The following is a 24713-nucleotide window of genomic DNA, read 5'->3' on the forward strand; positions in this document are numbered from 1 at the left end:
GCGACTCACCTTACAGCCCAAAATACAGCCTTACAGCCACACACAGCAAGAGTGACAACGAACCTCAGAACAGCAGACATAGGACAGGAAGTGGTTCAAACTCACTTATGAACCTTTGCCCGGGGAGAGGCAAAGAGGAGGGAGCTGGGAGCAGGGATATACCTGCAATACCTACATTGGACAGGGAGAGACCAAAATGATCTTCCAAGAACAGGTCAGTAAAATTCTGTGGTTTCTCTCTCCTCACTATGGCTCTTCCTAGGCAAGAAGACTAATTACTGACATAAGAAGGGTAAATGGGCTGTTACCCTAAATACTGAAAGTAGAATAACCTAATTAAAATCTCATAGGACTACAAAGGGAAAAACAAACAAAAAACAGCACCTACTAGGAACTTAGTAATCTAGAGCTCAGCTTACACATATCTTTCCTGCTTTTCTATCCCTCAGACAAATGGGATCTCAGTGTATGGTCCCAACTCGTTCCCTCCCCTCCTCCCACACTTCTTGTGGGAATCTCCTGACCTGATGCCAGCAGGGCCCTTGTAATTCACAAAAGCTAACTCTATCATACAATGACTCCTCTTTACAACAAGGAATCGTCACGTCACACACAGTTATCTCCACCCTGACAAAGATGTCAAAAAGGAGGTGAAACTGAACTAGATCCTAAAGGATAAGGAAAGTTCGCTGGGCAGAGAAAAAAAGGCATTCCCAGTAGAGGAAGCAGCTATTACAAAGTTTTCAAGGCTCAAAAAAGTAACATGCTTTTAGGGAACTGTGAACAATTTATTCAAACTAGAACACAGATTAGGGAGTGGCAGATGAGACTGGAGAGGTGAGCTGAAGCCCAATGATGCCATATTAAGAAACTTGGATGTTGTCCTACAGGACACAAAGAGCCAAAAGTTTTTAAGCAGAACAATTCTGTGATCAGATATATATTTTTTAGAAAAATCATTCTAGGGCTGGACTAGAAAAGATCAAGTTTTAAGACAAAAAATTGTTTTAAAAAAATCACATGAGGTAAGGGGGAGCAAAACTAAAGCTTTAACAGTGAAAATGTAGCAACAGAGACATAGAGAAGAGAGATAACATAGAGGGAAATGTATTAAGATTTTAGCAAATGATTGAATGCAGGGAGTGAAAGAACAGAAAGTATGAAAGATGACAATGAAGTCCTTGCCTGGAACGAGATAGGGTAGATGAGTCCAAAGGCGGGCTTTTGGGGCAAAGTCTGTGAGTTCTGTTTTAGACATGTTAATTCTGAGATAACTGTGGAGATACACAGATCAATAAACATGTATATTTGGAATATAGGGAAAGACTGACACTAGATACAGAGGAATAATCAATTCATGATACATTTTTTCTTTTCTTTTCTTTTTTTTTTTTTTTTTGAGATGGGGTCTCACTCTGTCACCCAGGCTGGAGTGCAATGGCTCGACCTCATCTCACTGCAACCTCTACCTCCCAGGGTCAAGTAATCCTCCCATTTCAGCCTATAGAGTAGCTGGGACCACAAGCATACACAACCTGGCTAATTTTTGATGTTTTATTTGGTGGTAACTTTTTTTTTTTTTTGGTAGAAATGGGGTTTCAAAATGTTGCCCAGGTTGGTCTCAAACTCCTGAGCTCAAGTGATCTGCCTGCCTCAGCCGCCTAAAGTGCTAGGATTACAGGTGTGAGCCACCATATCTGGTCTATTATGATATATTTTCACATTTCACATTATCTCTCTAAATTGAAATTATCTTTTCACGTGTCTATCTCTCCCAATGAGACCAAAAACCCCTTGAGAGCTCAGATGATCATGTTTTATTCATCTTGTTATCCCATAAAATGTGAGCATCACAAGTACAAACTATATCTTCAAGAAGTATTTGTTGAATGAATAAATGAATTCATTCTCCCAGCACTTAGTAGCATGCCTGGCACAGAGCAAATATGGAATAAATGATTAACACAGTACCCTAAACACGCTACTATCTCTATATCATAATCCTTGTGTATGTTTCATCTTCTCAGGCCTACCACTCAGCTATATGACACAAATCAAAATCCATTATACTTAATGCACTACTATTTTAACAGTTTGGTATAGCAAACAATAAGCTTACCAAATCTCATGCTTTCTCCATTATAACCAAGAATTTAGGCAGTTCCTAAAAACCCTCTAATATTTGGCTTGATTCATCCTATGACTATCATACGATCCACTATCAAGATGTGATCCATACATTATATATGCCTGTTCCAATGTCATTGCCACAACATTAAACATAACCCTCATCGCTATGTTACCCTCACGGTCCCTTTACCATCTTTTGGAAATAGAACAATTACAAATCATTAAAAAATCCTCTCACATTACCTGCAATTTCTATTATAAATCTTCTTTCCCCAAGTCTCTCTTACTCTGAGACAAAATTCTGGGTTCAACTTTGCCACTGTATGATATGTGACCTCTGGCTTTTGAATTTAATTTCTCATCTATAAAATGAAAATTCCTGTCTCTGTCTACCTCACAAGTATCTACATAAATCGATAAAATAAAATTTGAAATCGCTATGTAAAGCATGAATGCTGTTCAGATGTCAAATTATACAAAATCATTGTATAAATGTATGCTTCTTCAATCTAATACAACAGCCACACCATCATCACTCTAAATTTCTGGAGTTCATAAAGCTATAATTTTTTAAATTAAAAATTGGGTTGTCACTATTCATTTGGGTATATTAGATCTTTTTTTAAAAAAACCACTCTCTACTTTCACCAATACTTCATCAATGAAAGAGCACTTCAAGACCAAAAGAATAGGAATGATAATCTCTGAGAAAAAAATTTATCTTCATGAATAACTATGGTGTCTTTGTTTCTCTCCTTCCATCTTGGATGGATGACAATTTTATCATGTACAGGGTCCTTGACCCAGTGTTTAGGAACCACTACTCCAAACTCTGAACTATACATGTAGGTCCTATACAGTTCTGTCTGGGCAAGTTGCCAAGGGTTCCACCAATATGGAGGCCTGTTTGGTCTCCAGAAAGAAGCAATGAGAATATACCACAGGATAGAAGAGTTGGCTCTGAAGCTATGACTCTGGAAAAGAATGGGGACTGAGGCTAATTCTCAGGGAATAGTCTGGAGAGGAAAGACTTAGCTCTTCCTGAGTCTGGAAAGAATCAGGATGTCCCAACCCCATGGCAGACTATCAGTAGAAAGGAAAATTTATTAGTGTGAACATGGCCATTATCACTGAATGCCAACCCAACTTTCCAGAATTCCATGTGCATTTGGGTTGGTGGGGAGAAGGGGACCTAAAAAATCCCTAGCAAGATGAACCCAATTACAGGGTGTGGAGAGAAAGAGATGAATTTTCAGGTGGTTGAAATGTTCAAGAGTGATGGTTTCACAGATGTGTACACAGGTCAAAACTCATCAAACGTACATTTTAAATACAATATAAACCAGCTTTTAAAAAAATTCGACTGTAAGAAAGGAGAGCAAAGCCATCCTGTTTGGGAGCCTAATCATAGTGCTGTATAGGGCAAACCATATGACCTCCGTAAAAGTAGAATTAGCAAATGAAAATGGTCAATCCAATCAAAGACCCACAGTTAAGCATAGGTAAGGAGCAAAATTTGAATAAGGTTGTCCAGAAGCAGGTAGAGAGAAAACACAAGCTGTCATAGTGCAAACCCTTCATGAGAGGGCCCATCTTCAACTATGCAGTCCAAAGGAGAAACTTAGAGGAACTGAAGTTTCAGTGATTACTCTGTTGAAGACTGAGCCTCAGATATGATTTTCATTATCATAGTACATGACATCTTCATTTTCTCATCCTCCAGAATATGGAAAGTCCATGGAGTCAAGTACACAACATTTCCACCTAAGTTGCCCTACCCTGTCTAAAACTATTACTCTCACTGGGCAGGACAGTCAAGCATCGAAGGAGGCCCAGAATCAACCTCTCACCTTTATCCAAGTCTCACAGCCCTAATTTCCTCCTTCCATGGCCCGCCTTCAACTGCCTCACCAATTTGCCGCCAACCCACAGACTACCACCTTCGCCTTTGACTTTCCCTCTCCTCGCGCAGGCCTTACCCCCTCACTCTAGTCCCCGGGTATCCCTCACCCCACCAGCCCTCAGTAGCCCCAGCCCTAGTAAACCGCGTTCAGGAGTCCCTTCAACTTGGCACCTCCGAAAGCACCCCAGCCCCTCAGAGACCCTCATTTGTTCATTCACCTGTAAGCTCCCCCTCTCCTCCCCTATCTTAGACACTTACTCCCGGACCCTCACCACCTGCCAATCCCTCACAACCAGTACAGTAACCAAACCCGGTACCATTTTTTCCCAGTCTCTCAGCCCCTCCAAGAGCCTCTCCAGGCCCTCTGGCTCGTGCGTACCGTTCACTCACGGAGCGCCGACCCTGGCCAGGCCCGGTCGTCGAGGCTGTGTTAGGTGAGTTCAGGCCGCCGCCATCGCTTCTCAGGCGCACCATCCGCGCCCCGCCCCGCGCCACACGCAGCCCGCACCCCCGCGCACTACACGTAACCGCCCGGCGACGCACGACTGGGCAATGGCGTGCCAGCTCATTGGCTGAGCCAGACCAAACCGGAGCCGGGACGCTTGTTTCCTGGCAACGGCCGAACGCAGGGGCGGGGTCGCCCACAGCCTTCCGGGTGAGGAGCACCGCCTCTCCTCCCGGTTCCGCCCCATTCGTTTGTAAACCCCGCCCCTCAGAAGGACTCCGGCTTGTCATCGGGGAAGGCCTCTGGGAAGGTGGAGGCCCGCAGGGCGGAGGCGGAGCCCGGGAAGGAAAGGTCGAACCAGAGGGCAGAAGGCGGGACCTAAGGAGAGACGCGACTTTTAGAGGCAGGGAAAAGTCAGAAAGGCGGGGCTTGGGAGAGAGGGAGCCGGAAGAAAGACTTAGAAGAAAGGGGTGGGGCCACGGGTTCCGGGCGAAGCTTGGAGTGGAAGAGTGGGTGTGGAGGGCGTGGCTATCACGAAAGATTAGATCTGAGAGGAGGAATCAGTAGGTGGGCCCGACCCGCGGAAAAGCGGAGGCCTAGAGATGGCTGACTGTGGGCAATCTAGTTCATTTTTGCTCCATCGTGGTGCATAGCTTGGTCTCTATTTTAGTACCCCAGCGGTGACTGCCCCTGGCTCCCCCAGCATCTTTGTGCTGTGCTGCTCCGTGACCCCTTGAGCACTTAATCAAGAAACACGGAATAAGTGCCTGCATGTCCAGCTGGATTTCAGATCAATTAGAACAGGTCTCTGCTCTCCAGGACTTCAGAGAATTGCAATGTAGTGTAATAAGTGCAATACTACGGGGGCCATGTAGGAGCAGCACTTAGCATGATTCGCATGTATAGAGAATGAGAGGAAGGTAGGGTGAAGGAGCTTAGGGAAGACTTCCAGAAGGAGATGCTGTCTAAGCCGAGTCTTGGGAAACAAGCAAGAATAAGATAAACTAAAATAGAAAAACAGAAGTTTCAGATGAGGTCTGTAGTTTTAAAAGTATTTTACCAATATTAAATACCTGGTTTTTTATCATTGTGCTATGGTTATATAAGATCATAACATTAGGGAAATATGGATAAGGAATTGATAAGAACTCTGTATTATTTTTGCAACTTTTCTGTAAGCCTAAAATTAGTTCAAATAAAAAATATTTTAAAAGAAATAGAAGTTTCAAACCACAGGATCAGCATATACCAGGGAAAGGAAAAATGGACAACATGTGGGGGGGGGCGTCCTATAAGAACTGCAATCAGTACAGTGTCTGGAGCCTAGGGAACATGTGAGGAAACATTGTGGGATGAGGCTGAAGATATGGACTAAAGAACTTTATAAACCATGTTAAGGAATTTCAATTTTACTTTTGGGATGATGGCTACAAAGAATTTTGTACATAGATTGCTAGTGAGGGGACCTTTGCAAAGACCAAACAAGCTTATAAAGCCCAAACTAGAATAGTAAAAATGCAAAGAAGCAGACATGTGGACTTTTAGAAGGTAGATCACCATAGTTTGATGATTGGGTGGATATAAGAGGAAAATAAGAGGAAGAATTAAAAACTAATGCTTAGCTTATATAAATTCAAAAACAGGTAAAACTAAACTATGATATTAGAATTCAGGATAGTGATTACTCTTGGAAAAACATTGACTGAAAGGGACAGAATGGGGCTCCTGAGGCACTGGTGATGTTCTGTTTCTTAATCTGAGTGCTGATTATATGGGTGTGTTCACTTTGTGAAAATATATCAAGCTATATACTTAAGGATTGTGCACCTTTGTCTATGTTTGCTTGTTCTGGTTACTATGCTGTGTGACAAACCAACCCAAACTTAGTGTCACAAAAACAATAGCCATTTCATTATGTGCACAAATTTTGGGAATTTGGATGAGATACAACAGGAATGATTTGTCTCTATTCCACGATGTCTGGGGTCTTATCTGTAAAACTTGAACATTTAGGGGTGATTTGAGGATGGTGATTGGAAGCTTCTTCAGTCACACATCTGATTCCTGGGCTGGAACAACAAAAAAACTGAACTCAGTGGGGGAACTGTCAAACAGAACTTTTCAGTGTGATGGGTAGTTTCCAAGAGGGAATATTCTGAGAGGGAGCTACCAGACCATAAGCATTCTAAGAGAACCAGAGGGAAGTTGCATGGCCTTTTATGATCTAGCCTCACACGTCATACAGCATCACTCCTGCTATACTCTATTGGTTGAAACTATCACAAGGGAGTGGTGTCAAAGAATTTGTGGCCTTGTTGTTGTTGTTGTTGTTGTTGAGATGGAGTCTCATTCTGTCACCCCAGCTGGAGTGCAGTGGTGCAGTCTCGGCTTGCTGCAACCTCCGCTTCCCTGTTCAAGTAATTCTCCTGCCTCAGCCTCCTGAGTCACTGGAACTACAGGAGTACGCCACCATGCCAGGCTAATTTTCTGTATTTTAGTAGAGACAGGGTTTCACCATGTTGCTCAGGCTGGTCTCAAACTCCTGAGCTCAGGCAGTCTGCCTGCCTCAGCCTCCCAAAGTGCTAGAATTACAAGCCTGAGCCACTGCACCCGGACTGTGACCATTTTTTTTAACTGCCACAATGTTATACAATAATAATAAATGCAGGTCCTAGGTTTCTTGCTGAAAAGGCAGAGATAGGAATTCTAGGAGAAAAAGTAGATAGAGGAAGATAATGAGCTCAGTTATAGACCCAATGGGTGGAAGGTGACTATGGGATATCCAAGTAGGAACATCCAGTGAGCAGTTAGTCATATAGATAACTGCAGCTCAGGGAGAGTTCTTGGGAGCCACTACATGGCAAAGGAAGTCCTGTGGGTGACTGACGTCATCCAGAAAGAGTTAGGAGGATGGCAAAAGAGGAAAGCCTAAAACAGAATCCAAGGGAAAAAAAAAAAAACACCATCATAGAAGGAATAGGCAGAGGAGCTTATGAAAGATACTTAAAAAAAAAAAAAAAAAAACAGAAAATGAAGACATTATGGCATCACAAAGGATTTTATTCATTTTTTGCATTATTTTGAATATTGTCTTTTCATTTTAACATGTGGGGCTTCTAAATTAATTAAGAAGCCATGGAAAAAGAGAGTTTCACAAAAATTAGTTAGGGACCACAGGTTTTTCTCCTAAAACACTCCAAAAACACAAACCTGATTCTATCACTTAACTGTGCAAAACTCTCCACAGCTTCTCTGTTGCCGTTGGGTAAAATCCAAGCTTTATAACGTGGCTGACAGAACTCTTCCTGAGCTGACTTCTGTCTATCATTCACCTCATCTCTCATCTCTCACCATGCCTCATCTCTCACCACTACCCACTAGGTCCTATAAAATAAACCAATTGATGTTTGCCCAGTCACCCATGCTTTTTGATGTCTCCATGCCTTTGCCCACTTTGTGCACTCTGCCTCTGGTGCTCTTCACCCTCCCATCTCTGTACCCAACTTATATTCATCCTACAGAACCCATGTTCTGTAGGGACACTTCCTGTGTACTATAATAGCCTTCTGTGTATCCACCTAACAGAGTACTCATCAGTATCCTGGCAATACTGCTACTGTTTAGTTACCTAATGTGTAATTACCTGCCTGCCTGACTATTTCACCCAGCTGACTGTGAAATATGGGGGGGATTATGTCTTATTCATCTCCATTTCCTAGTATTTAGCACAATATTGGCCTAGCACACAGAATACCTGCCTATGGGTGTTCTGATTTTCATTTGTTGACTGAGAAGGATGATAGTAGTGTAAGGAACATCAGGTTGAGGGAGAAATTATAGGGTTTTTATTTGTTTTTATAAAGGAGATATTTAAGCAGGTTCACAAAAAGAGAAAAGTTGAAAGATTGGGGACCATAAAACACATGGAATAGCTGCTAGGATCAGGCACTAGAAGTAAAAAGAAGGAAATAAGGACAAAAGCACCATAGAATGGCCCCTATCACACTATCTATGATAGTGGTGTGATGGGGTAAGGTGTATATGGAGGTAGATATGGGGAGGATGTAGGTTATGAAAATAGAGCTCACTTCTCATGTGAGAAGCATGTCTTTGTCCCTGGAGAATAGTTTAGCATCTGACATAGATGAGCCATTCAGTCATAGTTGTTAAATAAACAGTGAGGCCCACACAGAGAATTTGCAAAGAACACAGTGAGTGTTTGATCCTACATGAAAACTCGGGTCTTCTAACCTGGAGGACACCTATGTAGCTCAATTGCTGTGAAGGAAGGGGAAGAGGAAGACAAGACCCAGGCTTCCCTCTGAGTCATGCACCCCCCACCTTCTCCAGGGATCTCATTAAAGGTGTTTAGCTGGGCAGATGTAAGCCCAGGCCCTGGGAGACAGGGCAGAGTACTGGAGCTAGACTGTCTCCACCCCTTCAGTAGCTCTGGTTGTGTTGCTAAGAGCCTCATAGGCAAAGAAGTCACAGCGGGAGCCCCAGGGCAGCCTCCTTCAGGCAGTCAGGCACTAGCCCCCAACTCGGGAAGTCCCCTACAGGCAGAGAAGGTGTGGACATCTCACATCCCAGCACGAGAGCACAGAACCATGAGCCAGGACACCAAAGTGAAGACAACAGAGTCCAATCCCCCAGCCACATCCAAAGCCAGGTGAGAAGTCCTGGTCCCCTGTGTGGGATCTCTCCTTATTCCTCCTGATGCCCAAGTCACAACTACAGTTTTGAATGCCTGGTGAATAAATGAAGCACGACTTTCCTTCTTACAGGAAGTCACTGCTTGTCCTGGACCCATCTGGGGATTACTACTACTGGTGGCTGAACACAATGGTCTTTCCAGTCATGTATAACCTCATCATCCTCGTGTGCAGGTTTGGCAGGGGCTCTAAGGGAAGGGAGAAAAGCCTAGAAGAGGACTGAAGAGTGAGGCCAAGAAGAAGGGCAGATCCTTGGGGGGGCAGGGAGGAGGGGCAACACCTCTGGGAGGGTCTGAGGCAGAGTGCTGAGGGCCCTGGGCAGACAGCTCACACACAGAGGGTGCCCTTAATCCAGTCATGCCTAACCCTGCCCTGTAGAGCCTGCTTCCCCGACTTGCAGCACGGTTATCTGGGGGCCTGGTTGGTGCTGGACTACACAAGTGACCTGCTGTACCTGCTGGACATCGTGGTGCGCTTCCACACAGGTCAGTGAGCTTCTAGGAATGACCCTTTGTTCCATGTTCCCTTCCTAATGACAGCCACTTAAGTAGTAACAAGAAAGGCATCCCCACCTGTCTCTACCTCTATTCGTGACAGCATCCCAGTGCTCACCCCAGAAACCCGGGAGCAGAGTTATACCCAGCTCCCCCCTGTCCTTTGGACCAGCTCCCTGGTCTGCCCTGGCCTGCTCAGGCTCAGCCACACTTGACTACAGCAGATGCCCTTCTTACCTCCCCCCAGGATTCTTAGAACAAGGCATCCTGGTGGTGGACAAGGGTAGGATCTCAAGTCGCTACGTTCGCACCTGGAGTTTCTTGCTGGACCTGGCTTCCCTGATGCCCACAGACGTGGTCTACCTGCGGCTGGGCCCACACACACCCACCCTGAGGCTGAACCGCTTTCTCCGCGTGCCCCGCCTCTTCGAGGCCTTCGACCGCACAGAGACCCGCACAGCTTACCCTAATGCCTTTCGCATTGCCAAGCTAATGCTTTACATTTTTGTCGTCATCCATTGGAACAGCTGCCTATACTTTGCCCTATCCCGGTACCTGGGCTTCGGGCGCGACGTATGGGTGTACCCGGACCCCGCACAGCCTGGCTTTGAGCGCCTGCGGCGCCAGTACCTCTACAGCTTTTATTTCTCCACGCTGATCCTGACTACAGTAGGCGATACGCCGCCGCCAGCCCGGGAGGAGGAGTACCTCTTCATGGCGGGTGACTTCCTGCTGGCTGTCATGGGTTTCGCTACCATCATGGGTAGCATGAGCTCTGTCATCTACAACATGAACACTGCAGATGCGACTTTCTACCCAGATCACGCGCTGGTGAAGAAGTATATGAAGCTGCAGCATGTCAACCGCAAGCTGGAGCGGAGAGTTATTGACTGGTGAGAATTTGGGGTTCCAGACCAGGACAGGAACCAGTGTGCATGATGGAACCTGAGGGAGGTAACTGGGTACTTATCACCTGGTGAGCCAGGCAAGGCAGTCAAAATGTAGCATTCAGCTGTGGATTTGCTGGGTGGGGCTTGGAAAGAGATGTCTTCAACAGGGAATCAGGACTTGGAGGGAGGAGGTGGGTAAGAGACCAACAGGGAGAGGAGCTCATACCCAAAAAAGGATAATATGGAGACCAGAGAATGGGAACTACCACTGCCTAAAAGGCTCTGGAAGGAGTGGGTGGAGAAGGGCAATCCTCCCTGAGAATGGCCCCAAACAGATGGTTGACTACCTTATGGTGATCCATAGTGTGGACTGAACAAAAAGGAAGTGTCACAAAATTGGGAGCGAGAACAGAGGGTCTCCAGAGAGCAGGGGGCTTGGTCGCTGAGGTAGCTAAGGGTAGGGGTGGAACAAGACAGCACTGATTGGTGGGTAGGGTAGAGCCTGACAGGAGGTGAAGGGTTATCTTATTTATTGTCAAGTGGTAGAGGTGTCTATGCCCTCGAAAACAGATTATCCAACTCTCAGGTACTCCCATGACCCCTGTTAGATCTCAGTATGGTGGGGTTCTTTGCTGGTGGAAGGAGTGGAGGCAGGCATATAAAAGGCTGGCAAGGAAATGGCACTGTCCTTACTCTAAGGTATCAGCACCTGCAGATCAACAAGAAGATGACCAATGAGGTAGCCATCTTACAGCACTTGCCTGAGCGGCTGCGGGCAGAAGTGGCTGTGTCCGTACACATGTCTACTCTGAGCCGGGTGCAGATCTTTCAGAACTGTGAGGCCAGCCTGCTGGAGGAGCTGGTGCTGAAGCTGCAGCCCCAGACCTACTCACCAGGTGAATATGTATGCCGCAAAGGGGACATTGGCCGAGAGATGTACATCATCAGAGAGGGTCAACTGGCCGTGGTGGCAGATGATGGTATCACACAGTATGCTGTGCTCGGTGCAGGGCTCTACTTTGGGGAGATCAGCATCATCAACATCAAAGGTGGGTATCCCAGTATTTGTTCCAGGGACAAGGACAGGGAGAGGGATGAGGACAGCAGAGTGCAGTGCTGAGATCAGATAGTACTTCAGGCCTAAACTTCTGATTGAGGAAACCTGGCCCTTCTCTGAGTCACTAGATGGCTCAGGAGAAAAACAACACATAGAGGACCCATTTCCTGAGAAGAAGCTGAGCCAAGGCCAGTGAAGAGGGTGGGTTCTTGGAAGAGAGAATAGACTTGCTCTGTAGGTATTGACCTGAAGCACCAATAGACTAGTGGAAAGTGACAGAGATAATAATAGCTAATATTTATTACATGCTTACTACATGTTCACATGATATTGAAACATTAAATTCCCATAACAGTTCCGTAAGAAAATCACTACTCTTATCCCAATTTTAAAGATAATGAAATCAAACTCAAAGTAGTCGGGTTATTTGCCCAAGGTGGCACAGGTATAACATGTGGGATGAGTAGAAAGAACAACTTTTTTACAGCCAAGTGGAAAGAAAGGTAGAAGAGAAGAAGTTCCCATTTACTGACCGTCACCTCTAGGCCAGGCCAGGTACTACCTACTGGCTCACTTTTTCCTTTTATCAGCCCTGTGCAGCAGGAATTGTTATGCTTAATCACAGGTATTAGGCATGAGGCCGTGTGCGAGTGGGAAATCCTGCAAAGCAGGTGAGCGCACTGTCATGGGCTGAGAGGCTAGATGTACTCTGGCTCTCTCAGCATGAGAGTTCTACCCTCAGGGATTCTGAAAGCCTCGCATCTGTCCTCCAATGATTCCCTCAAGCTCCACACACTGTATGTGGTAGGAGGCTGGCTGTTTGACTTTGGACAAGTCATTTTCCTACTTAAGCCTCAGTTTAATCACCTATCCAATGAGGATAATAATAAAAAACCTAAGAGTTATTTGTGAAAATAAACAAGCTATGTGAGTGAGACATCCAGCTCAATGCTTAGTGCACAGCAAGTGTTCAACAAATGGTAGCTCCCTTTCCCTTTTCCAAGGTCCTTCTAGCTCTAAGACTTTTCAGTATTCAGCCTTGCCTATCTCCCTACCCACTCTCCACCAACCTCCCTTTAAACTGCAGAGATATCATACAGCTCTCTGCTTAAAATATTTCAATAGCTTCCTACTGCCCTCAGCATAAGGTCTGAACTTCATGTCATGGCTTATGAGACTGAGCATGACCTAGATCTCCCTCTCTCCATCCTCTCCACAGCCTGCACTTTTGACACTCCAAACTGCTTACTAGTTTCTACATCCACCTGACTCTTTTCTACCCCCTTCCCTCTGTTCATGCTGCTCCCTCTGGCTAGATTGCCCTACCCCCACTTGTCCCCCTCTTCCTGTAGTTACCTTCTACTCAGTTCAGGTGTATTAGACTGTTTTTGCATTTCTATAAAGAAATATATGAGACTGGATAATTTATAAAGAAAATAGGTTTAATTGGCTCACAGTTCTGCAGGATTTACAGGAAGCATGGTGCTAGCATCTGCTCAGCTTCTAGAGAGACTTCAAGAAGCTTATAATTGTGGCAGAAGGCAAAAGGGGAGCAGGCATGTTGCCTGGTGAAAGCAGGAGCCAGAGGAAAGGGAGGTGCCATACACTTTCAAACAAGCAAAACAACCAGATCTCGTGGCATCAAGCTATGAATGATCTGCCCCCATGATTCAATCACCTCCCACCAGGTCCCACCCCCAACATTGGGGATTACATTTCACATGAGATTTGGGTGGGGAAAATATTCAGATTATGTCTTAGGACATCCCTTCCTCCAGACTTCCCTAAATTCTCTGCCTTACAGTCTGGTAGGGTCTCTTTGCCCACCTTTCCACAGTACCTGATGAATATGTCTACACTGCACCAGCCATACTGTTATGTAACTATTCCAATATATGTCTATCTCCACTAGACTGTGAATTATTTGAGGCAGGTCACTGATACCCACATAGCATAGAGCCTGTTCCCCAGTATGTTACTAAATGAAAGAATTAATGAGGCAGAAGGAGAGACTCAGAAGCACAAATATGGAGGTGGAGGTTCTGGTTCAGGAGTGAAATGCTACCTCCTCACCCTCCTGCTAACTATCCTCCCATCCACCCATGGGCCACAGGGAACATGTCTGGGAACCGCCGCACAGCTAACATCAAGAGCCTAGGTTATTCAGACCTATTCTGCCTGAGCAAGGAGGATCTGAAGGAGGTGCTGAGCGAGTATCCACAAGCACAGACCGTCATGGAGGAGAAGGGACGTGAGATCCTGCTGAAAATGAACAAGTTGGATGTGAATGCTGAGGCAGCTGAGATCGCCCTACAGGAGGCCACAGAGTCCCGGCTACGAGGCCTAGACCAGCAGCTGGATGATCTACAGACTAAGTTTGCTCGCCTGCTGGCTGAGCTGGAGTCCAGCGCACTTAAGATTGCTTACCGCGTTGAACGGCTAGAGTGGCAGACTCGAGAGTGGCCAATGCCCGAGGACGTGGTTGAGGCTGATGATGAGGGCGAGCCTGGGGAGGGAACTTCCAAGGATGAAGAGGGCAGGGCAAGCCAGAAGGGACCCCCTGATTTAGAGTGACCCCATCCACATCCCCAGAATTCCCACCTCCTAGTGAACCTGGAGATGTAGTAAAGCCTAACTGCTGCAACTCTGTCATCCTGTCGCCGATCGCAGACACAGGAGCAAATTAGTCTATAGATGCCCAGCTAGAGATGTAGGAGTATAGCGCACATTCATCCCCCACTCACCAATACACACACACACACACACACACACACACACACACGTTACTCATAGACCTGTTGGCCCCAAGACTGTGCATTCCACCTAAAATGCTCTGGAATTTCCATTCTCAGAGCACACAGCACACTTGCTTTCCCACAAGCACCAATATGTCTTATACCCACACAATATATACACATTCAGTCACACACCTCCTAAACACACAAGTGCTTACAGTCATACACCAATAGACACAGATGCACTTCACAGGTGTGTACACACTTGCGAAAACACAAAAGCACACTCTGAGCCTTCTAGGTCTAAGATATCTTTTGAATGTTCCGCATATGGGCTATTCACAAGTATACCCTGAAAATTGCACTTCAATAAAGTATCTGCCTCCTCCCTAAGCATTTATGAGGCTGGAAAGAAAAGGCAAAGTCAATGGTGGGGCCAGGATGGATTCTGTCTGAATTCTGAGTCACAGAGGTGATTAGCATGAACTGTGTAGTACCCCGTGGGTTAGATTCAGAAGTGAGGTACCTGAAGAATAGAGAATCAATACTCAGCCTAGGCAAAGCAGGCTCTCACATCACACTGCCATAAGAATGCCCCAACTGGCACTTTGGGAGGCCGAGGCGGGTGGATCACGAGGTCAACAGATCGAGACCTTCCTGGTCAACATAGTGAAACCCCGTCTCTACTAAAAATACAAAAAATTAGCTGGGCATGGTGACGTGTACCTGTAATCCCAGCTACTCAGGAGGCTGAGGCAGGAGAATTGCCTGAACCCAGGAGGCGGAGGTTGCAGTGAGCCGAGATAGCGCCATTGCACTCCAGCCTGGGTAACAAGAGTGAAACTCCGTCTCAAAAAAAAAAGAATGCCCCAACTGGCCTTTGCATCCCACACTAGAGCACATGTTCTCAATGTATAAGCTCTGAAGGGTTTCATCTAATTAAGTGGGCCAGAACAGATACCTCTGCTTCTTTTTCTTCCCTCTGGCCAGCCCTGGTGTCTGGGGCCAGGGGTTCCATGTGTTCAGGGCTGATTCCAAGAAGAGAATAGTTTCCTTCTCCCAACAGAAAGAGGGTGAATAGTTCCAACAGGACCATTCACCTGGCCCTGTCCTCCCATGATAGTTGTTGGAACTGGTGTTGTTTCTGGTAGAAATCCAGCCCTCCCTCTTTGCACAGTATTCCAAAACACAGGGGAGAGTAGAGACTAGGTGCAGTGGAATATTATGTTCAGAAGCAACTAGAGATGAGTGTGTTGGGAATTTTGGAGTTAACTCTGGTGTACTTGGAAGGAGGTCTGCACTTGGGGCAGGAAAGGTATCGTAGGGTCTATGAGGAGGAGTCTGATGTCATGTCTGACCCGGATTCACCCTGAGCCACCACTGCAGCTCCTCTACTGCCTGGTCAGTCTTGAAGCCTCAGCTGTGGCAAGTGGTAGTTGAAAATATATCCAGGATTTAACTTATAGGTATAACTGAGTGATGTGTCTCTACTCTCAGGAGAGATTATGAGGGTAATCACATTTTAAATCATATACGTTAGTATATGGTTATTTGGTGATAAGTCTTTGTCACAAAATGTAAGATCCACGAGACCAGCACTGGGTTTTTCTTGTTCATCTCTGTGTCCCCAGGGATGTACCTGGCACATAGTAAGTACCCAAATATATATTTGGTAACCAAAGAAGAGAGAGTTGAAGCAGATAGAGGCCAAATGTTGGAGGAGATGTGTGTCAGTTTCTTGAGAGGTTTTTTGTTTTTTTAATCATCTTTGCCCTCATATCATCTTGAGCTAGAATGGGTGGGTACATTGCAAAGGCCATTTAGGTGGCATCTGATGGATTTAGGGAGTTGAGAACAAGTTTTTCACTGACACATTGCAATGTGCACAACTGTTCCCAGTGAAGGCTCTCTTAGAACAGGCTCTCTTAGAAAGATCTCTACATTTTAGGGTTCATCTGATTAGAGCAGGTTCACCTAAATAATGCAGAGTAAGCTCCCTATTTTAAGGTCAACTGATAATATTAACTAATTTAATTACATCCTCGATGTCCCTTTTGTCATATCCCTGGGAATAACATCAGAGGGCAAAAGTAATTTCTAGGGAGAAAAGCAACCTAGGCACCACTTTCAATGAGGGCCCAAAATAGGGAACACTAAGAGTTGAGTCTTTGGAAAGAGCTGGAGAATGATCACTGTGCCTGAGCAGGTGCTGGAGCCTCAGAACAGCACCCCCTACAAGTGTGCAGGCTTGAACAAGGCACATACCAGCATTATCAGCATGCTCCGAAGACCGGAGGCCCTGCCCTAGATGTTCTGCTCAACATAAAAGCCCCAGAGACTGTTGCAAGGCCCTAAATTGGGAAAGAGAGTGGGAAGAAAGCCCAAAACATAACCAAGATTAAATATCCCATAAAGGGAAAACAGCATGGAGATTCCTTAAAGAACTAAATGTAGAACTACCAATTGATCCAGCAATCCCACTACTGGGTATTTACCAAAGGAAAAGAAGTCATTATATGAAAAACACACATATAGCAGCACAATTCACAATTGCAAAGATATGGAACTGACCTAAGTGCCCATCAACCAACAAGGGGATAAAGAGAATGTGGTATGTTAGGCCAGACACAGTGGCTTATGCCTGTAATCCCAGCGCTTTGGGAGGTAAAGGTGGGTGGTTCACTTGAGGCCAGGAGTTCAAGACCAGCCTGGCCAACATGGTGAAACCTCGTCTCTACTAAAAGTTAAAAAAAACAATAGCCAGGCATGGTGGTGCACAACTGTAATTCCAGCTACTAGGGAGGCTGAGACAAGAGGATTGCTTGAACCTGGGAGGTGGAGGTTGCAGTGAGCCAAGATCATGCCACTGTAGTCTGGCCTGGACAACCGAGCGAGACTCTGTCTCAAAAATGAAAGAAGAAAGAAAGAGAGAGAGAGGGAGGAAGGGAGGGAGGGAAGGATGGAAGGAAAGGAAAGGAAAGGAAGGAAGGAAGGAGTGAAGGAAGGAAAAAGAAAGAAAGAGAGAGAGAAAGAAGGAAAAGAAAAGAAAATGTGTTATGTTTAGACCATGGGATACTACTCAGCCATAAAAAGGAGTGAAATAATGTCTTCTGCAGCTTAGATGGCGCTGGAGGCCATTATTCTAAATGAAGTAACTCAGGAATGGAAAACCAAATACTGTATGTTCTTACTTACAAGTAGAAGCTAAGCTACAAGTACACAAAGGCATAAGACTGATATGATGGACTCTGGGGACTCTAGGGGAAGGTTGGGAGGGAGTGAGGGATAAAAGACTGCACGTTGGGTATAGCGTACACTGCTTCGGCACTAAAATCTCAGAAATCACCACTAAGGAACTTAACCATGTAACAAAAACCCACCTGTACCCCCAAAACTATTGAAATTAAATAAATATTTTATAAAGTAAATGTTTAAAAGTTTACATGAGAATTATCTGATTTAGAGAATCAAATGTCTAATTTTTTACACACTTGTGGAATAGTTCACAAACTGCAAACTGCTCTACGTATATTATCTGATTTGGTTCTTAAAACAATGTGAGGAAATTTAAATGATTATTAATACTATGATGATGATGCTCATCTTTCTAGATAAGGAAATTGAAGCCCACAGAGCCACTAAAGATATTATATCTGATTTATTGAGAAGTTACTTTATGCCAGATCCTGGGTTAAGTCCATTGTCTCAATCCTTACAATTATATGAGAAAGATGTTATTATTACCCCATTTTGGAATGAGGAAACCAGATTCTAGGATTAGATAACTTGCCCAATACTACAGGGTCTCTAAGTCACATGGGATGAAACCCAGGTCTGTCATATTGTTTCATTTAGGGACATAAGGAAAGGAATCACCTGGTTTGAGGCCAAGGCCAGAAGAGCTCTTCCTTTCTTGAGAATGATTGTCAGGGGCAGTAACTGCAGTAACCAAGGGGAAGATTACTGGATGCGCCAATCAGAGCCAGCTGTGCCAAGCAAAGCTTGTGAGTCACTGGCAAGGCTGCCTGCAGGCAAATATAAAGGACCACCAGGTACTCTGGATAAGAGCTGCCAATTCCAGCCCCAGGGTCTGCACACAATACAGCTGTGAGAGGGGGACAGGAGTTTGGGAGTCACTGCTACATTTCTACAGAGGTGTCAAGACTACTTTAGGGCCTTCCTTCTGAGAGCCCTATTGCTTCAGGCTTAGCCCTGTTTCCTCCTACAGGACCTAGGGCCTCACCTACTTCTTTCCTTGGTCACGACCCTTAGAAAACTTCAGTCTGGCTAAGATTTGGGATGTAGATTCCTCCTCCATGTTCCCAGTTAGCTACTCCTCCACAGAATCTTCTTGGACCCACCACACCCTCCCTACCCCTTCTTTCTTGGGATTTCGCTGCTAGCCCCAGAAGACAGATGGAAATAAAGTATCAAGTTTGGAGGAAATCAGATTCCTGGGGAGACAGGCATTCGATCCAATGGAATGTTTGCTCCTAGTGCAAACACTAGGAGCCAGAAGCAGGAGGCAGGGTGGGTGGATTCTAATTTGACTAAGCTGGAGTTTGTCTTGAGGTTAGGATCAGAGGTAGTGGTCAAGCTGGGTAAGGGCTGGGATCCTCAAGCCTGTAATTCCAGCACTTTGGGAAGCCAAGACAGGTGGATCACGAGGTCAAGAGATCGAGACCATTCTGGTTAACATGGTGAAACCCCATCTCTACTAAAAATACAAAAAATTAGCTGGGCATGGTGGTGCGTGCCTGTAATCCCAGCTACTCAGGAGGCTGAGGCAGGAGAATGGCCTGAACCCAGGAGGCGGAGGTTGTGGTGAGCTGAGATCGCGCCATTGCACTCCAGCCTGGGTAACAAGAGCGAAACTCTGTCTCAAAAAAAAAAAAAAAAAAAAGAGCTGGGATCAGAGCTACGACCTAAGTCAGAGCAAGTGTTAGGCTAGCCTTAAAGTACAACATATGGAAAACGGCGTGCATTAGGCAGCAACCAGAGTTGTATTTTTAGTTCTGAAACATCACTTCCTAGCTGGGGGACTGTCAACCTTTTCCTCAAAATCTTTCAGTGTTGTTTAGAGAAATGCTGATGATTTAAAATCTAAGCAAGATGATGAATGTAAACAGCCTACTAGTGTCTAGAAGATGATAATCTCTTAATAATTAACAGTAGCTATGACTGTTACTCTCTCTAGCAGCTGTTGTGCCTTTGAGGGCCTTGGGCACAGGTTGTCCTGCTCTGCTTGCCCTCTGGCGGGGCCTCCAGGTTGTGCAGGCAAATACCAGGTCTGGCCAGGAGAGGGCGCAAGGCACTTCTTCCTTTCTTCCTTCCACCTCCCTCCCAGGCTTAGGATTGCATTGCCTTGAAAAGCTTGAAGAATTTCTCAGGCAAAAATGGAATCTCAGGAACATGGAACAACGTTGGGGAATTGTGATCTCAACTGGTCTTGTTTATGCTTTTTCACAATGACTGAAATATATCCGTGGTGACATTGAGAGACGTTACGGAAAAGGACGTGCCAATCAGCAGTCCTGTTGCAGGCAGCACCACTGAATGGCTGGGAACATTCAGACTGCCCTCCCCACAGATTGAAAGTTCTTTCTGCTTCTCAGCACTAGCTCACATGAAGCCTCTCTGTGTCTGTCTTCACCTTTTCAGTTCCCATACCTTGGCCCGTTGTCCTCAACCTCTCCTTCACCAGTATGTCCAACAGACAGGGCCCCAGAGGTTACTGACTTGTAACCGTTCATAGAAGCCCTCTCTCTGAATGATCTTCTTTTGGCTCTTTTAACCTTCAAGTAAGGCCCTGACCTGGGAGATAAAGGCCTCTCTTGGCCTACCCATAAGGGCCTACATCTGAAGTCAAGTATCCAGCCAGAGCCAGCCCCTGAATGCTGAATGGGTGCCTCTGCTCTTCCCCAGCACAAGCCCCAGATGTCTGAAAGGCCAGTCCTTGTCCTGGTTTCTTTTGTCTGCCCAACAGCCCTGCCTGCTCTGGCTCTAGCCCATCTGCCTTCTCAGCTGGCTCCCTCTGTTTAATCATCCCAAGAGAAGGGCCTCCTGCATGGGCAGAGAATGTGTGGGCAGGATCTCAGCACAGAAGCAAGTCTGCACATCACAGAAATGCAGAGAAGAGAAGGCCTTGAAAGATAGGAGAAGGTGGCCTAATCAGACACAAAGGGAGGGGCTGAGCAAATGAGGAAAAGGGCAAGCTGGGCACCCCAAGGACTAAACTGTAGCTGATTTCTCTCCTAGCACCAGACCCCAGATGCACATGTGTGCGTCAGAACCAGGAGTGCTGAAGGCAGAGCCTATTACATGACCCTCACACTGCTGGGAATGTAAACACTGGGTTTCCTGGTTAAAGCACTGATATTTTGTGGACCTTGCAAGCTGCCTGGAATAAGCAGTATCTTATAAAGCAGCTTATCTGGCACTGTGCGTGAGGCACTATGTTCTGCTCTCTTTGGTTGTTTCCCATGAATATTTTCCAAAGTTTTATTTAAATGTTCCCCTCTTATCTCATTTGTGATATAGAGTATTGAAAGAAGGATCATGTGCCCACATTTGGGCCAATGGGGCAGTACTATGAGTGATTGAGACTTTCCAAAGGGGAAAGTAAATTGTTATCGCTACAAAAGCCAGGCTAGGTGGTCCAAAATCCCACTCCAAAAAACGAAAACCAAAACTAAAGCCAACAACCTTGGCAGGTCAAGCCTTGAGTTAGAAAGGCGGGTTCCCTTAGGACTGAGCCCAGCCTACTTGAGGACCTCTTGCACATGCTTCCTTGACCTCTTGGTTTTCTGACTTGTTCCTGGAAAAGGGTCTAGGTCTCTTTCATATGGCTTTGCCCATTTTGACTTTGCAGTTTCCTCCTTACTAAGATCTAAAGCCTCCATACTTCCTGGCCCTGAGATATTCCATTCTCTCCAAATGCTGGCTTATCTCTTGCATAGGAACTATAGATGGAATTTCCTGATTTTGAGACACGAGTTCTACCCTTTTAGCACTGCATTTTCATTCCTTTCCCCTCCATCCTCTGCTCTCCCTCCCTTCTTCACTATAGCTATTGCTTTTATTTTCCTTTTTACAAAACATCTTGAAATCAATCTAAACATGCCATCTCCCAGCCCTCACCTCCCATCACCCATCTGCATTTAGTTAGAGGGGAGAATATACAAAGATGATGAAAAACATGGCCTGCACAAGGAAAATATAAGATATTTGAGGTTCCTGAAGCCAAGTATGACCATCCAGCTAGAGCCAGTGTCTGGGTGTGAGAGTAAAGAAAAATAAAAAATAAGTAATGACAGCAGTGTGGCGAGAAGTCTGAGAAACTATTGGAGAAAGGGGCATGTACTAGTTGCTACAGCAAGGTTGCCACAGCAAGACACCGCAGACTGGATGACTTCAACAGCAGAAATTTATTTTCTCACAGTTCTAGAGCTTAGAAGACCCATCTCAAGGTACAGACACATTCAATTTCTGATGAGGGCTCGCTTCTTGGCCTGCAGACAGCTGCCTTCTCAACACATCCTCACATGGTCTTTCCTCTGTGTGTGGCTTGCAGGACACAGGGTTGGGAGGGGATGAGGGAAGTGGTGGATCAGAAGATAACTGGTGTCTCTTCCCCATCTTATAAGGACAACAGTTCTAGCCCCACCCTTACAACCTTATTTAACTTTATCTCCTTAAAGGCCCTATCTCCAAACACAGTAACAAGGGCAGGAGCTAGACCCTTGGAATATAATTCTCTCTTCTCCATGTCCAGCTGAGATTTTATGGCCCATTATTTCACACTTGTTCCTTTATTTTTCCATTCCATTCATCTGGTAAAATTCCAACTTCGGATGAACCAAACCAACAACATTCTCCTTGCTTGCATCCAACCAGCTGAGCTCTGCTGAGAAACAGATCCCACTAGAAATTCATGCTCATCAATCCTTAAATGGTCCCTCAATACTTTCCTATTATCTCACTACATTCCTCGGGTCTCCTCTTTCCTTCTCCCATTATGTATTGTTTTCTTAAACCATCTTGACTACTAAAATTTTTATCACACACACACACACACACACACACACACACACACACACACGTCTCTCTAATAACCAAACCTCCAACTTCATAGCAAAAATAAAAACTATCAGACAGCAGCTCCCTACCAAATCTGCAAACCACTGTCTTAGTTAAAAAGCAGGTTAGGTTTCCATGACAATAGAGAAAAAAATTGTAAGGACTTAAGACTGTAGTTTCTTTTTCATACAGAATAACCAGGGATAATAAAATGGTTTGAGAGTATAGGAGACCCAGACTCCTTCCACCTTGTCACTGTGCCATCCCTAATATGCTACCCTCACTGCATAAGTGAAGGTGGCTTGCTTTCCTATTTACATTCCTGTTGCTCCCCTAAAGGGGCAATGAGGAAGAGAAGGTCCGCTTCTCTCCTTTAAGACCTTGATGTGGAAGCTGCACATATCACATCTACCTATAGACACTTCTTAGTCATAATGTGCATTTTTTGCACTTAGCTGCCAAACAAAAAAAGTCTAGGAAACGTAGCTGTTATTTTGTTGGCCGTAACTTGTTTTCATCTATAATCATCTTCTTCTACTGATTTCCTCTTACAATTGAGTCTCTACTGCTATCAAAAGCTAGGGCCCTCCACTTCTGCTCTGGATTTCATACATCCCTGACTTTTCAGGAACCTCGCATTATTCATTAACCATTCTGTCTCTCCTATATCTTCTTATATATTGGAGTAATTCCATCTTCCAAAACAAGAAAGATAAAGAAAGAAAAAAAGGAAAAAAGAAAGAAAGAGAATGAGAAAAAGTTCAAGTCCTCCCATCTTAGAAAAACAAAATCTTTCATTTGACATCCTCCTCCAGCTCCATCCCATTTCCTTAATAACTACTTTCTTAAAGAGTTGCCTGAAGTCATTTACTCCACTTCCTCCCATCACAGGCAGTTTTCAGTGCACCTACCCTGTCTTCTGCCTCAACAATCTCACTAAAATGCTCTTTCTAAGGTTGCCAAAGATCTCCACATCACTAATTTTGGACCACATTTCTCAGTCCTCATTTTGCTTATCCAGGAGCAACATTTGAATGAGTTCACCAGTTTATTCTTGCACCTCTTCTCTTTTAGCTTTTATGATGCTTCACTTCCTTAGATTCCTTCTGTCCCTCTGTATACTCTTTCTTGATGTCTTTTGCAGGCTCATCTTTCTCTATCCAGTCTTTAAATAATGGCCTTCTCTAAATGTCTGACTTGATCCTTCATTTGTTCTTATTCTACACACTCTACTTCTGTGGTTTGCATTACTTCCTATACAATCTGTATATTTAACTTCCTACTGGAATTCTGCTTAGATGTCTAATAGACATCTGAAACTTAGTATGTCCAAAGCAGAACAGATTTGATGTGGGAGTTGCTCTCTGCTAGTTACTATTTCCTCTATGAAGTTGAAGTCCAGGTTATGTATTGAGAGTGAAGAATGCTGTGTGTATGTGTGTGTGTGTGTGTGTGTGTGTGTGTCAGGGTAGGAGAAGAAATTAGAGATTTTATGAGACAAGAAAATTTGAAAACAATAAGGTATAAAATGAGAGAAAGAAAGTAATCAGAGAAATTTAGTAATATATCTACTCATTATGGGAAGCAGCATGGTATGAACAACTGAATTCTAATTTCCAAAATTCCTGATTTTGAATTCTGGCTCTTTCACCTAGTAGCTTTGCAGCTTTGGGCAAGTTACTTAAACTCTCTCTAAGCCATAGTTTTTTCATCTAAAATAGCGATCAACAATATTGGACCTAAATTCATGGTTCTTCATGAGGATTAAATGTACTTAAAGGTAATGTACCTTGAACATAGTAGGTGATTATCAAATAATTTATATTCAGTTACCAAAAACCTTATTCATTTTTATCTCATCCTTCTTTCTCACCCTCCACATGCAAATGACCTTCAAATTCTGTTTCTACCTCCTAAATAGGTCTTATATCAATCATTTCCAATATATGCATGACTTTAGGTCAAGCCACTATCATCTCTCACCCAAATTACTGCCATGAACTCCCAATTGGTCCCACCTTTTAAGTTGCTCTCCACACTAGCTGCCACTGCAATCTTTCCAAATCTTTCTAAACCTTAACAAATTTCCAATGCTCCCAATTCTTCCTTTCATGGCTTGCAAGGGTCTGCATTTGCTGCCTCATGAGATAGAAGGTATATTATTTATCTACTGCTGTTGTAATAAATTACCATGAATGTAGTGGCTAAAAACAACACCCATTTATTAGCTCACAGATCTATTGGCTAGAAGTCTACACTGTGTGGCTG

General features: G+C 44.7%; 2 protein-coding genes across 20 annotated transcripts in view; one reads left to right on the forward strand and one right to left on the reverse strand.

Annotated features, from left to right (window-relative positions):
- Positions 1–4530, reverse strand: part of FHIP1B (FHF complex subunit HOOK interacting protein 1B) — a 23127-nt gene extending 18597 nt beyond the window's left edge. For all 18 annotated transcript variants that reach the window (XR_013523272.1, XR_013523269.1, XR_013523270.1 and 15 more), the window contains exon 1: positions 4413–4530. The gene's annotated coding sequence lies outside the window, so the exon portion shown is untranslated. The remainder of the gene's footprint in view (positions 1–4412) is intronic.
- Positions 4531–5043: 513 nt separating this feature from the next.
- Positions 5044–17794, forward strand: CNGA4 (cyclic nucleotide gated channel subunit alpha 4). Of its 2 annotated transcripts, none has more exons than XM_009007587.5 (6): positions 5044–9147; positions 9263–9364; positions 9569–9675; positions 9932–10577; positions 11274–11623; positions 13745–17794. In XM_009007587.5, exons 1-6 carry the CDS (start codon positions 8807–8809, stop codon positions 14203–14205), a joined length of 2007 nt encoding a protein of 668 aa, XP_009005835.4. In that variant the 5' UTR covers positions 5044–8806; the 3' UTR covers positions 14206–17794. The 2 variants fall into 2 exon arrangements, with proteins under 2 accessions (XP_009005835.4, XP_017833353.3); XM_017977864.4 differs by having other exon boundaries at positions 11274–11470.
- Positions 17795–24713: the final 6919 nt, after the last annotated feature.

Source organism: Callithrix jacchus, chromosome 10 (assembly GCF_049354715.1).
Source record: "Callithrix jacchus isolate 240 chromosome 10, calJac240_pri, whole genome shotgun sequence".
NCBI lineage: Eukaryota > Metazoa > Chordata > Mammalia > Primates > Cebidae > Callithrix > Callithrix jacchus.